This window comes from Salvelinus fontinalis, chromosome 35, assembly GCF_029448725.1.
Source record: "Salvelinus fontinalis isolate EN_2023a chromosome 35, ASM2944872v1, whole genome shotgun sequence".
In the NCBI taxonomy this organism is placed as follows: domain Eukaryota; kingdom Metazoa; phylum Chordata; class Actinopteri; order Salmoniformes; family Salmonidae; genus Salvelinus; species Salvelinus fontinalis.
This window is the reverse complement of record NC_074699.1, coordinates 21956083-21970856: the sequence shown is the minus strand read 5'-3', so window position 1 is coordinate 21970856 and position 14774 is coordinate 21956083. Positions and strand designations below refer to the sequence as shown.

Genomic DNA, 14774 nt, shown 5'->3' with positions numbered 1-14774 from the left:
GACAATCGAGGGGAACAGAAGGTCGGGAAATTAGAGAGAAACGCGCCGAGGTTTTTCACAGTATAAATTTTATTGCTACTTGGCTGAAAGTTAATTAAAAATACATATTTTCTGCTCAAAACTAGTCATAGCAGCATCTCAAATGAAATAAACCATCGCCCACTGAAAATTTTAAGGAGTACAATTCTGGCTGAGAAACAGCAAAAGTGCTCATGGTTAGTCCTTTCCTAAATGATAAAACAAGGTATCCTCAAAATAATTACATCAAATATTTAATAGAATAAAAATATTTGTAGCAGTTTTCTGCATGCTAAAATAAACAAAAATATTAGATATGCTCCAGATATTCAAAACAATGCCTTGGCTTACAAACATGTTAACATTTTGTAGAAAATAATCACATATATGCACTGTATACATTTTATATATGGCATGCTTCAGACATTAAATACATGAATTAGAATCTTAAATAAAAATACCATAATCTGCGACGATATACAATAGAATCCCTTTATTCTAGATTCTGTAGTGGAGAAGGACCTATACATTTGCATGAAACAATGTACAAAAATAAACCTCAGCTTCTTGGCATTGAGAGAAAATATTCAAGCATCTCTAGAAAATAATATACAGAAAGAAAGGTGAGATCAAACAATGTTTACTTTGGTCACATGTTAAACAATTGAAACATCTTCAATATCAGATTCTTTCCAGAGTTCACCATAATCATTTAACAGAATGGAGATTCATTCTGTTAAATATAATAGCAACACATGCATGCTTTCTCACTCAGACCGCAATGACAAACAGGCAGCATGTTCTCCCTCTGAGAAGAGAACTAAAACCTATAAATGTGTTTACAGAGAATGGATCAAACGGAATCAGAAAAGCATTGACACCGTAACCTACTTAAATATGCATACAAACACACACACACACACACACACACACCTGTATTTACATAGGATTATTGTGCACTCAGATCATGAACAGTAGTTGATCTCCTCTACTAAATAATTAAAGGGAATACTTTGCCATCATTGTGATGTCACCTTGATCTGTTACTGTGCCCCATACGTACGGTATGCATATGTACAGGCACATTTATTCCTCTATCGAGGTTAATGACCTTTTCAATCAATATTGTTTCCAGCTCTTGTTAGTAGGAGTCAACTTTTTGGTTCTTTACAAAAACAAGGGAGTTGACTGTAAACAAAATAAGGAGGCTATAATAATTGGCTAAGGATCTGCAGATGCATGTTCTGACATACGGAATGCATTTTTGGCTGCTAGAGCACGTAGCATGGGTGCATTTGGAACGCACAGAGCTTAGTAGTGTGTTGCTGGTCACCACTTGGCAAACTAGGGCCCAATTATGGAGCCTCTTGATCAACTTTTCTACATGGACCACTGCGCAGAAAGAGTTGACAAAAGGTCAAAACGCACACGATGGCAGAACACTGCACTTCACGATTCTCACACACATGCATACGCACACACATACGCACACACAGACAAGAATGTTCAGTTACTACTCATTTTCATAGTTATGAAAAAAGGATCCTCCTATTTTCTGGTCAGGTGTGTAACCTGTTAGTAATATATACAGGTGACACGTTGCATATTTGATGTGAGGGAATTCATGTTCATAATCATCTACATTGTGTAGTGTATTTGAAGTCCAACTTCCTGTTCATTAAGAGGATTATGAGAACTTTGAATTCTCTTGTTCCACCAACCACATCAAAGACAATCACCTCTTCATACTGTTCTTATGTTCTCAACTTAAATGCCATATGAAAATGTCAGATGTGTGCAAGCTCAAATCTGTTTCTTTAGTCTGTCCTGAAATGCTCTTTCTGTGCCCAGGGTGGAGGGCAAACCCACACCTGTGGTGCATACATGTACCTGTGTTACCGCCTGAGGCACAGCAGGTGGCTTCCGTTAGCAAACAAAGCAATATTCAAAATGCCTGCTTTCTGCCACTTATCCTCCCTAGAATGAGCCAGGATCTTTCACCCCACAACACTAGCTGCTGTTCCTCTCATGGAAGCAGAATGACTCAACAGAAAAAAAGCCTTAAGACTTGAACAAGGAAGAACAATGCCTATCTTTGTGCTAAAAGACAAACTTGCATCCAACCGAAAAGCAGTTTTGTAATTCTCTCACACTTTACTTCAAATTATTAGCACTTCTATTGGATACTTTCTCTTAGCCAAACATATCACGTCTTCTCTGACAGAAGCCACAACAACGACAACTCAAGCCCTATGAGTTAATGTGCATTTTTGATAAACTTCTCACATAATACTCAAATATCAATCTTTGAATATATTCATCTCCCTATATACAAAGTGCTTTAAATAGTGTTTGATCCTTTGAAGAGCAGATTTTGTCCGAAGTTGGAACAAAATAAGTGAATAAAACTTACAGTTGAAGTCAGAAGTTTACATACACTTAGGTTGAAGTCATTACAACTAGTTTTTCAACCACACCACAAATTACTTGTTAACAAACTATAGTTTTGGAAAGTCGGTTAGGACATCTACTTTGTGCGTGACACAAGTAATTTTTCCAACAATTGTTTACAGACAGAATAATTCACTGTATCACAGTTCCAGTGGGTCAGAAGTTTACATACACTAAGTTGACTGTGCCTTTAAACAGCTTGGAAAATTCCAGAAATTGATGTCATGGCTTTAGAAGCTCCTGATAGGCTAATTGACATCATTTGAGTCAATTGGAGGTGTACCTGTGGATGTATTTCAAGGCCTACTTTCAAACTCATTGTCTCTTTGCTTGACATCATGGAAAAATCAAAAGAAATCAGCCAAGACATCAGAATAGAAATTGCAGACCTCCACAAGTCTGGGTCATCCTTGGGACCAATTTCCAAATGCCTGAAGGTACAACGTTCATCTGTACGAACAATAATACGCAAGTATAAACACCATGGGACCACGCAGCCGTCATACCGCTCAGGGAGGAGACGCGTTCTGTCTCCTAGAGATGAACATACTTTGGTGCGAAAAGTACAAATCAATCCCAGAACAACAGCAAAGGACCTTGTGAAGATGCTGGAGGAAACTGATACAAAAGTATCTATATCCACAGTTAAACGAGTCCTATATCAAATCAAATTTCAAATCAAATGTATTTATATAGCCCTTCTTACATCAGCTGATATCTCAAAGTGCTGTACAGAAACCCAGCCTAAAACCCGAAACAGCAAGCAATGCAGGTGTAGAAGCACGGTGGCTAAGAAAAACTCCCTAGAAAGGCCAAAACCTAGGAAGAAACCTAGAGAGGAACCAGGCTATGAGGGGTGGCCAGTCCTCTTCTGGCTGTGCCAGGTGGAGATTATAACGGAACATGGCCAAGATGTTCAAATGTTCATAAATGACCAGCATGGTCAAATAATAACAGTAGTTGTCGAGGGTGCAGCAAGTCAGGAGTAAATGTCAGTTGGCTTTTCATAGCCGATCATTAAGAGTATCTCTACCGCTCCTGATACTCTTAATTTTACAATTACAATTTTATAGACAGGTTATGTCTATATCGACATAACCGGAAAGGCCGCTCAGCAAGAAAGAAGCCACTGCTCCAAAACTGCCATAAAAAAAACAGACTACGGTTTGCAAATACAAATGGGGACAAAGATCGTCCTTTTTGGAGAAATGTCCTCTGGTCTGATGAAACAAAAATAGAACTGTTTGGGCTTAATGACCATTGTTATGTTAGGAGGAAAAATGGGGAGGCTTGCAAGCCGGAGAACACCATCCCAACCGTGAAACACGGGGGTGGCAGCATCATGTTGTGGGGGTGCTTTGCTGCAGGAGGGACTGGTGCACTTCACAAAATAGATGGCCTCATGAGGAAGGAAAATGATGTGGATATATTGAAGCAACATCTCAAGACATCAGTCAAGAAGTTAATACTTGGTCGCAAATGGGTCTTCCAAATGGACAATGACTCCAAGCATACTTTCAAAGTTGTGGCAAAATGGCTTAAGGACAACAAAATCAAGGTATTGGAGTGGCCATCACAAAGCCCTGACCTCAATCCCATAGAACATTTGTGGGCAGAACTGAAAAAGCATGTGGGAGCATGGAGGCCTACAAACCTGACTCTGTTACACCAGCTCTGTCAGTTAAACAATTTAAAGGCAATGTTACCAAATACTAACTGAGTGTATGCCAACTGCTGAACCACTGGAAATGTGATGAAAGAAATAAAAGCTGAAATAAATCACTCTCTATTATTATTCTGACATTTCACATTCTTATAATAAAGTGGTGATCCTACCTGACCTAAGACAGGGAATTTCTACTAGGATTAAATGTCAGGAATTGTGAAAAACGGAGTTTAAATGTATTTGGCTAAGGTGTATGTAAACTTCCGACTTCAATTGTATGTAATACATCTCATATTATAAGCAAGCAAGCTTAAGAAAGGCAAATTCACAAATCATTCCAGTCTAGAACGTTGAGAATGAAGTAAATAGCCATTTCGAAGCCGCTGTGAGGTTTTTGAGCATCTAAAATACTGCCAGTTCTACGAAACCTTTAGAATCCACCCCTCTGGTCCCAATCCTTGTTCTACTGGCTTGAAACGTTGCCTTGCTCCCTCTGCAATTTGGAGAAAAGAATGCAAAATATTGGCGTGTTATATGCTCCTGACCTTGCCACGTAAGGTCAAAGGGCAAAACCAGCTCCGCTAAAGGAAATAAAACCAACAGAAAAAGACAGTCCCCATCATCATTGGGACTGGCAGCGCTGCATTAAGGCTATGAACAAGCATAGAGAGGGTTGTAGCTAGCTAAGCAGCTATGGTAAGTATTACAACCATGCCACTAGCCTTTTCACAGTGGCATCTAGGAACACATCCCAGTCATTCTCTTGTCAGACCACAATCCCTCTCTTACTAAGTCAGAAAGTTGTTCTCTCTAAAATGGGTTAGAGTTAGGCAGTTTGGCACAAAGGGGAAGGGGGGTAGATTTTGGTCTGCAGCTTTGTTATATCAATGATGAGTCAATTAGCGGTATACTATCCTTTAACATTGCTGGAGCACAAGTGCAACTTTATAGAAATGTCATATTCACAGTCAACTGACCCATATTATGCAGATGCCTTTATTCAAAGCAATGTCCATGACGGACATATTTCACAATGTCTGTGCTAGATAAAAGCCAGGGCCATACTGTGGACCACTCCATGCCTCAGCAACACTAAAACCATTAGCAAATGCCCCAAATAAAGTCTGAACTCAAATTCTGATGCAAAACAAATGGCTTACACTCAATACTTTAGTTTTTTCACTCTTCTCGGGACACAAAAGTACTTTGCTCATTGTGATGTCATCACTTCATTATCCAGTGAGCTGCATATGTAATGTATAAGTTAATGTCTCATTGGCCCTATACATAAGAATACCTGTGTTATTTGTTTTGTGTGTCAAATAGTCGATACTTTAACCCACATCTGCATCATGTCATTATCCCAGAACACATATGTGCGATGGATGAGATCATTAGCTCTGGTGAGTTGATTTGTAGATAAGAGTATTATATATTTTTGCTAAAATTCCACATAAACGTAATCTGATAAACCCGTTTCCCTCATTGGTTGAATGGTATTAACCAAGGGTCCCTTGACAGCTTAGAAACATATGGAACAGACAAAGGCTTGTCTCCACACTGTGAAAGAAGAGTAAGATAACATCCTCCTCAGCATTTGGTCAGGTGTCCTACATACCTCTTGAAACGTTGTTCCTTCACAATACCCCATCCAGTCATCCACCCACCTGTTGAAATGGTTTGGTGTTGCCACTCATATGAGCTTTACACCACCCCTCTTACTCAAACCAGCCCTTGTCACCAAGACAACAATGAGCTTTTCTGTCCTGCCAACAAAAACACATTGTGCTTATTCTGAATCTGTTATACAGTAGGTGGTAGTGGTCGTACAGTACACTGGTGATATTCACTGATATATAACTAACATCTGAGGCAATTCATAGTTATCACCACCAGATGTCCCACAAACCCCTATTGAATCTGTCAGTAGATCTGAGAATGAAATATCTAATTATTTCTACTCTTTCTCTTGCCGGTCACTGACTTAAAATGAAGAACATCAACCAGCTCTATCTATAGGCTCCAAAGGAATTATGCAAACTGCATGGCTAAAATAGACTTTCACAACATGCATACTTTACATGTAAAATAATATACCATGTTACATCCTCATTTTAGTACTCTACTCATGGATATTTTGTTTAGTTGACTGTGAAGCTAATGGAATGATGGGAACAGAATGATTCTCAAACCTTAAAACACTTTCGATACGTTGGTCACTGGAGAGATTTTGCACAATTTCCTGGGTACAACAAGCGTGAAACTAGAAAAACGATAGAAAAAGGGGCTACACACCTCACAGTATCTGGACTCCTTAAATGATGGCACTCTAATAATGTGAAGAACTCATGTTGAAGAACATGTTTTTTCACCCATCATTTGTAATGATTCCTGTACAGTATCTAGTGTGCATTGTAGCGTCTTTGAGATATGAACACCGTGAACAATTGTTTCGTCTTCATTGTCACCACTCATGTTGCCCATAAAACATCATTAATATAACAACTTTTTCTGTTAAAATTTGCTGACCATGCACTGTCACGGATACAGTGTTACAATAATGGTTTTGAAGCAGTATGCCATATTGATTCTGTACAGGTGAGCAATGCACTGTTATGTTATTTTGCGTTTGCCTTTTCTTGAGAGCTTGATGCTATTTTTGAACATTATTTTCTGTATTATTCCTCCCAGCAAGGCTTCAATCATTTCAAATGGATACACATCCGGATGCTAGGACTAGGCCAAGCAGGTCATGTGATTACACCACTATGTGGTTCTGCACTATACTGCTCAGACTAAATGTGTATATAGATACTAACTGTATTTCCCATATAGAGGATTATGGTGTAGATAGAAAGGGTCACATCTTAGTTTTTTTAGTAAATAAAAATTAAATTAGTTTTTTTTAATCACCTGCTGTTATGTTCCTACCTGCCTCTAGCATACACAGTCTAAATCCTTGTACCACAGAGTAAGGGCCAGTCAGCCCAGTTTCCAGTCCTGCCAGCCATGTCGGCTGCCATTGTGCAGTCAACAGGTTAGAGAGGGAGATAAAGTACGATATATATATACAGACAGACAGACAGACAGAGACAGAGAGAGAGAGCGAGCGAGCGCGAGAAGTGGCTGTACCATTGGTGGCCCCTGGAGGACGCTGTCACACAGTGATGTCCTATTCCAGGGTTAATACTGATGCGTGTCCCCTCCCCCCTCCATACACACACAGGCAGGGAGGCAGGGACATCTGGGGCTGAGTCATCTACAGTAGGCACTTTTTCACCTTTTGGTCACAGGACTTGTCCCTGGGATCTAGGAACCCCTGGAGCCCCCAGCAATGGAATGATAACACACTCAAATGGATTATTCTACCATTTCACTATTTGACCTTCCTTCCAAGTAAAGGGAAATGTTGCAAACAAGTTTTGCAGTCTAAAAAGCATGAGGTATTCTAGTTCAGGCTGGGGTATTTTGGCCTCTGGTGGCCCCCTTCTTTTCACAACCTATTTTCATGGTTAGTGACTTGTGCCTGTTCAGCTCTGATACTCTGACAGTTCCACCAGGTTCATCAGACAGTTAGCTAAGTACCTCTCTACGTCTAACGTGACGTAACGCATTCATGTGTAAACAGTCAAGGCCCCACATGTCTTCATGACAGAGCTGAATGGAAACTTGAACTGGAATATCCCACCTGTGCCAGAGAGACCTCCTCTGCCCCCCTGGTATGGCACTGTCACAGGACAACCACAGGGTGGCGCTGTGCTCTGGTCCCCTCTAGAGGGCAGTATCATAGACTTCCTGCTGTAGGGCAGGGATAGGGTTGGGGGCGAGGTCCCGCTGGGGCAGCATGGGAGCAGGGGGGTGGGGGTGGTCCCACACAGGGTCTCTGATGGACGGGGGTGTGAAAGGAGGTGGAGGTCCTGGGACCATAGGGCTCTGGCCCCTCAGCTGTTCCCTAACATCCTGCTCTAGACTGGGAGGCACTACCAGCTGGTCCTCGGGGTCCTGCTGGGCAGGGGCAGTGAAGTAACCCGACTTCTTCTTAGGGGCCTCCACGGCTACCTCGATGAGGTTGTGGCTATCTTCCGGGGCCACCACGGAGCCGTTGGAGAGCTTCTTCCCAAAGAGGCTGCAGGTGGAGGGGGACTTCTTTAGGTCGGAGATCTCCCTGCCACACACAGCCAGCAGGCAGCCGTTAGTGGCTGACACCACCACGCTGTTCTGACGACGCATCTTTCCGTTGGGGTAGTCTGAGCGCGTCTTGTCCAGGTTGTGGTCCTTGTGGCTCGCGGGGGGCCCAGAGCGGATCTGGAAAGCACAGCAGTGGATGTCCACCTCCACCTCCAGCTTGCTCCCGTTGGAGATGACTCCCTCTAGTGGAGCCTCGTCATCACTGTCCAGCCCGTTGTCAGACTGGTTACTGGAGAAGGTGGCACAGGAGGGCTGGCGCTGGAACAGGACTGGGTGGGGCCCCCCTACCCCAGCTGAGCCGGGTCCCGCGGGGGCACAGAGCGTGGCTGCAGGGTGGAGGCTACAGCGCCTCTCAGGTCGGGCTATGGGGCCAGTGGAGGGGTGCTCGTCAGAGGCCGTGGAGCCCGCCTCACTCCCCACCTCCGAGGCCGAAGTCTCGCTGTTGAACTCTGAGGCGATGCCACTGCTGGAGGAGGGCGTGGCCGGGTCCCCTGGGGGAGCAGTGACGGGGAGGGGTGTTGGAGGGGGTCCACGGGGTTCAGTACCAGTACTGGCGTGAGGGGTCTCACAGGTACAGCTGTCCTCCCCGATGTGCAGGGACACCACCACCGCCCCCACATTGTCCCGACAGCCGTAGCTCTGGGCCAGCGTGCAGAGCTTCTTGGCAGCTGCGCGGGGGTCCCTCACGGCCTGCACAGTGCACACGGCCTCCTGGTAGGACACCCTCTCAAACAGCGCCCGGTTCCCCAGGATCAAGAACTCATCTTGGGAACACAGCGGCTCGGTGCGCACCCAGGGCTTGGGCAGCACCCAGGGAGACAGATAAGAGCATCCCAGCAGGCGAGAGCAGCATGTCACTCCACTCACCTTGTTATCCTGCAACACAATAACACAGGAGGGGACTCAGCTCTGCACTTCGAATACAAATGAATACCTCGGAGCATAAGGCATCACATCAAACGTTAACTAACAAGTAGATCTTAATGAACACAAAGGCCCTCACAGAGACGTGCATTCACACACGCCTGACTCTCCTCAGTACCTCAGTGATGATCGCCTTGCTGAGTTTGACCCTGTCCATCTCTTCGGTGCTCTGCTCCAGGCTGAAGACCTTGGAGAGGGGCAGAGGCTGGCCATCTCGACACAGAACCGCCTGGCAGCTGCCCACGTTGGCCACCGTCAGGCTGAAGTAGCTGCCCAGCTCCGACGGCTCGTGGTGGATGTAGCAGAGCAGGGCAGATGCACCCAGCTTCTGACCAGCCATGCCCAGTTTCCTGCATCATACAACATACATCACAGAATGCAACTATCAGCATATGTCCTGCAAATAGCTAGCTTCTTTGTTAAATAAACATTAAAAGTAGACCATTTTGAATATTCATTATGTTGTTATTTGCATATGTATTTGCATATGTTCCTAGCTAATACAGTTGTGAATTAAGTCAATCAAATGTAAATGAACATGGAATAGTACAATTGTAGGTTTGTCTTCCTTAAGGGGCAACAGTAATTCATAGCAGGGGCGCAACTTTCGGTGGGGGCGGGGGAGGCGGGGGGGGGGGGGGGGGGGGAACATGTCCCACCCACATTCTGAAGTTGCATTTTTGTACCCCCCAGTTCAGTTTTAGCATTGGAATGTGATACAAAACAAGGCAACGGTGTGCTTTAGGACCATGCGGACATCTCCGATCGGTGGGGTAGGTTGTTTGGAGTGTTTATCTGACTGGATACAAAATAAATTATAATAATGATGATGTCCACCCCACTTCTAAAACCAAAGTTACGCCCCTGATTCATAGGATACTGAAATGTGCCTACATTTTGCTTGTATTACAGCAATACAAGCAGAATGGGTGTGTGTCTGTGTATGCATGATGCTCATACCTGTGTGAGGTGAGGAAGGTGTTACTCATGTACACACTGTCCACACTGGAATGCAGCAGCTCCTCCGACAGCACATCTCCCATGGTGCACTGCAGCAGACGAGGAACTTCCTCATTGCGATCTCCGTCGAAGACGCCATAGGCCGCCTCAACACTATCCCCAAAGTGGTCCACTGCCAGCACAGACACACACAACCTGTCCCCAAGGAAGAGAAAATACCGTTAGTATAGATATAAGATTAACACAAAAAGTGGAAACAAAATGTGGTTACATTTTTTGTGTGTAAATCCCATTATACAATCTTGCTCATAAGCATAGAATCTTCCTCAAATTCAAGCCAAACAGGACTAACTCATCTATACTTGAACACAGTGAGACAGAGCCCTATTCCTACGGAGGCAGCAGGGGCTGGGTGTGACACCAGACACGGCCCCCTGTGACACTGTGGTGGTCATGACCCTGTGAGGCCCTGTTAGGACATGAGCCAGGCAAACTGGGCCCCCATCAATGATGCAGGGGAAACTGCTTTATACCCGTTGTATCCACAGGAAGTATTAGGCTTCCCGGCCTTCCCTACTATTAAAAAATATCCGCTGCCCAGGGGCCTAGATGCCAGCCCCAACAGACATTCACCCAGGCAGTGGAAGCTGTGCTGGGGCTGTACAGTTAGATAACTAAGTAACTCCTTCATAGATGCATATGATAGCCCCGGGTAAGGTTTAAAATAGGATGCCAGTCAAGAGGCAGAGCAGAAAAGAAACGGGCTGATATGGACTATAAGAAGCACATCCTCTTCTCAGACCATTTAATGTAGTGCTGCTCACAGCGATTCCATGAAAGAGGAGAAATGTTCCTTAAAGGCGCTCTCTAAAACCACACGTGATCTCATAATACGATTTATACCCTCTCATCAGAAGATTGTCATAAATTAGGGCTTCACTCAACAACAAAAAAATACACTTTGATGCTCTCTCACACTTTGATGCTCTCACTCACTGTCTCAAAGTAACTCTCTCTCTCCCTCAGCCCTCCTCCCTCCCTCCCTCCTGCTCACTTGTTCCTCTGTCCGCTCATCTCAGAGTAGCCGTGGTTCCACAGGGTGGAGGAGCCCAGGGAGTCCCCGGTGGTCATGGCTGGCTTCTGGTCCAGCTTCAGGGTGGTGATGTGACTGAGGAGAGAGAGACAAAGAGATGGGGGCATTACCTCACCATGCACTGGGCCGAACCATAATTCACGGCGTAGCACAAGAATATGATTTATCTCATAGCTTATCCAAGTACACCAGCGGCCTCTGATACTTCATTGTGCGGCATGACACTGTGGTCTCTGTGTGTCACCTGAACAGGTTGAGTGTTTTGTGCTCCAGCATGAGGCTGCTGTTGCCAGTCAGGTCCAGTTCGTGCAGGGTGGCCGTTAGAGAGTCTGGTAGTAGGATCTCAGTCAGCTCATTACAGCTCAAGTCCACCAGCTACACACACACACACACACACACACACACACACACACACACACACACACACACACACACACACACACACACAGGGTGGAGGTAGAAGATAACACACACACACACTGTTATACATTATAACATTGTAATAAAGACATATACACATCTTATAGACATATGCATAAACAAAACACAAACTAGGGCTGACCCCATTTAGTCGACTGGTTGATTGTTTGGTCGATAGCCTGTTGGTTGACCGAGATTTCTTTAGTCGAGCAGTGCACAAGACACCTGTCTGATTTGTGCCTGTCTCAGCGGACTAATCCATTGAGGAGGCCACGGGGATGGCACAGTCCATCCCTCTAAGACATGTGATACTGAAATGGTATATGGTTATATTATGTAAAAAAATGATGCAACACGAATAAGTCTAATATTATTTTATAACAAATGCACGTTCTCCCGCATTGGATACGGTCGCTGTCCGCGGTTCTGAAACATAACCTTCAGTGCGCCATAGAATTGACGCCTTTCCCTATGTTGCATAATAGCAAAGTTAACCTGCATATTGGGATTGAAAACAATGCGGTGGAGCAGCAGAAACAGATCTTGCCTTCGCCTAATTGTCTAAAAACAATTGAGGAGAGAGGAAACCCCAACTTAACTGTCAAATGTGCCTGGCTTTATAAAAAAATCATCCATATATATCTACAGAAAAACGACAGATCCTGCTTCTGTTGGCTGTTTGAGTGATTATTTAATAGACTAATGATTCCCTGAGCACCAAGCCTCATGCAACAGCAAAAAGTCAGATAAAGCAATTTCACAGATTCGGCTGTTTTTAATCTTTGCTATGCTGTAATTTAAGCTTTACATTTTGGGAGGGTTAGTACAGACTGGTATTACGTATAATGTATTTAGTGTTGTTTACACTGTTCCAAACAGGCAGAAAAATAATGTTGTAATATAACAGCACCTGTTTGTCACACATAATACGCACGCAGCTCTCGCTCCTATACCCTCCTTTTTCTTGATCTCCTTACTGTTATTATTCCAATTATTATCATAATCATAATAATAAGTAATGGCGTTATCATTACTGGTCTTGGTATAGTAGCCTTGTATAACCACCATCGAGCTGTAGGCAAAAGAGCGCGTCCTGTTTAGTCTTAATACCGTAACTTACTTAAGCCTATATTTCAATATATAGGCTACCGTATCAGTCAGTCATCCATTCGTTCATGCCATCACACAGCACACGAGACATTCATGCTCTGAAATGCAATCAAGCATTTTTGTTTTAAAATGAAATAACAAAGGGAGCTGTGAATAATTAGCCTAAACGATAAATAAACTGCAATTCACAAATGCATGCAACTGATTTTAGTCTGCTGTAATAAAGGCTTTATATATTTATGTATTTTTGTTAGAACAGACTCTGGTACACATATTTAGTGTTTTTTACACTATTTCAAAATGGTCAGAAAAAATTATAATATTATCATCTAACAGCTGTTTGGCACAAAACCAGCAAACATTCGCCTGTTTTGAATTTATTTTTCACAACTTCCACATGCATTTTGCTGTCATGTGTTACTGTATTCGAAATTTGTTCTAACCAATTTATTGATGTGATTATGATAGGTTATAGGTCAGGCCCTATTGGTCACGTGCATGTGATGAATACATGTTTCAAGTAAAGAGAGCAAAGGTTGAGAGAATAGGGAATGTTTTCTTAAACAAATTACGGATTTCAGAAACATGTAATGGCTGAAATGACGTTGCTGCTTAAGCACGGACAGCGCAATAAACACTTGCTATGCTGTGGTGCCTGTTCGCTGCAGCAGGGAGGAGAGCGAGACAACATGCACCAGTCACACGCTATACTTTTTTTTTAACACAGTGTGACCATCGAGCTCTTTCTTGAGTCATCTTAATTATTTAATCAAACAGTGGCTTAAAGCATCAGACAAGCTCAGTGCATATGGTTGATTTTATTAGGGTGTGTCTGTCTATATATGGAAAAATAAGTTTCAATATTTCAACCAATCGATTGGTTGAAAGAACAGGACGACTCTCATTCAACCAAGATTTTTTTTTAGTCGGGGACAGCCCTAATATAAACAGATATGAGTGAAACTGACCTTGATCTCTGGCAGGTTGAGGATCTCGGGGAACACACTGATGTGGTTGGAGTGTGCTATGAGGGTGTGTAGCCTCTTACAGCTGGACACGGTGGAGGGGATGGTCTTCAGCTTGTTGCCACTCAGATTCAGCTCCTCCAGCAGCTCCAGTTTACTCAGTTTACTGCACACACAGAGCAGTATAGAGATGTCTCCACCACAGAACAATGGCTCATATCAGATCTAGAGAATAGCTACAGTATATTAGGAGCAATAGAAAACATTTTATGTCTAGAGACACAATCTCTAAAGTAGTGTAGAATACTTCCGCTGATTGAAGGCATTTCCATTCTTCATAGGTACAGTAGGAAGGCAGTATAAATGGGTGTGGAGTTGGTTACCTGGCAGGGAAAGAGAGCAACTGGTTGTAGGCCATGTGCAGGACTCGGAGGTTCTGGTGTCCCACCAGCAAAGCAGCGCAGTTCTCATTCAGTTTGTTCCCCGTCAGGTACAGTTCCTGGAGAGTGCTGAGGCTCTCCTCTGATTGGCAGCTGGGGGGAATTGTCTCCAGGGCATTAGCTGACACGTTCAGGTACTTTAGGCTAGTAGGAGGAGCAGAGAGCGATGTATGTGAATAGGAAAGAACACAGGATTAATTGCCAGTGATATACAGTTGAAGTCGGAAGTTAACACACCTTAGCCAAATACATTTAAACTCAGTTTTTCACAATCCCTGACATTTAATACTAGTACAAATTCCCTGTCTTAGGTCAGTTAGAATCACCACTTTATTTTAAGAATGTGAAATGTCAGGATAATAGTAGGGAGAATGACTTATTTCAGCTTTTATTTCTTTCATCACATTTCCACTGGGTAAGAAGTTTACATACACTCAATTAGTATTTGGTAGCATTGCCTTGGGTCAACTTGGGTCAAACATTTCGGGTAGCCTTCCACAAGCTTCCCACAATAAGTTGGGTGAATTTTTGGCCCATTC

The 14774-nt window shown here is 43.4% G+C and overlaps 1 protein-coding gene across 1 annotated transcript in view; it reads right to left on the bottom strand.

Annotated features, from left to right (window-relative positions):
- Positions 1–51: 51 nt before the first annotated feature.
- The window catches only part of LOC129834556 (PH domain leucine-rich repeat-containing protein phosphatase 2-like), a 49699-nt gene continuing 34976 nt past the window's right edge, over positions 52–14774 (bottom strand). Inside the window, exons 13-19 of the mRNA XM_055899662.1 lie at positions 14179–14379; positions 13799–13961; positions 11545–11675; positions 11262–11375; positions 10208–10402; positions 9366–9597; positions 52–9199 (exon numbers count right to left, since the gene is read on the bottom strand). Of these exons, the coding sequence (XP_055755637.1) occupies positions 7907–9199; positions 9366–9597; positions 10208–10402; positions 11262–11375; positions 11545–11675; positions 13799–13961; positions 14179–14379 (2329 nt within the window). The 3' untranslated portion in view covers positions 52–7906. The remainder of the gene's footprint in view (positions 9200–9365; positions 9598–10207; positions 10403–11261; positions 11376–11544; positions 11676–13798; positions 13962–14178; positions 14380–14774) is intronic.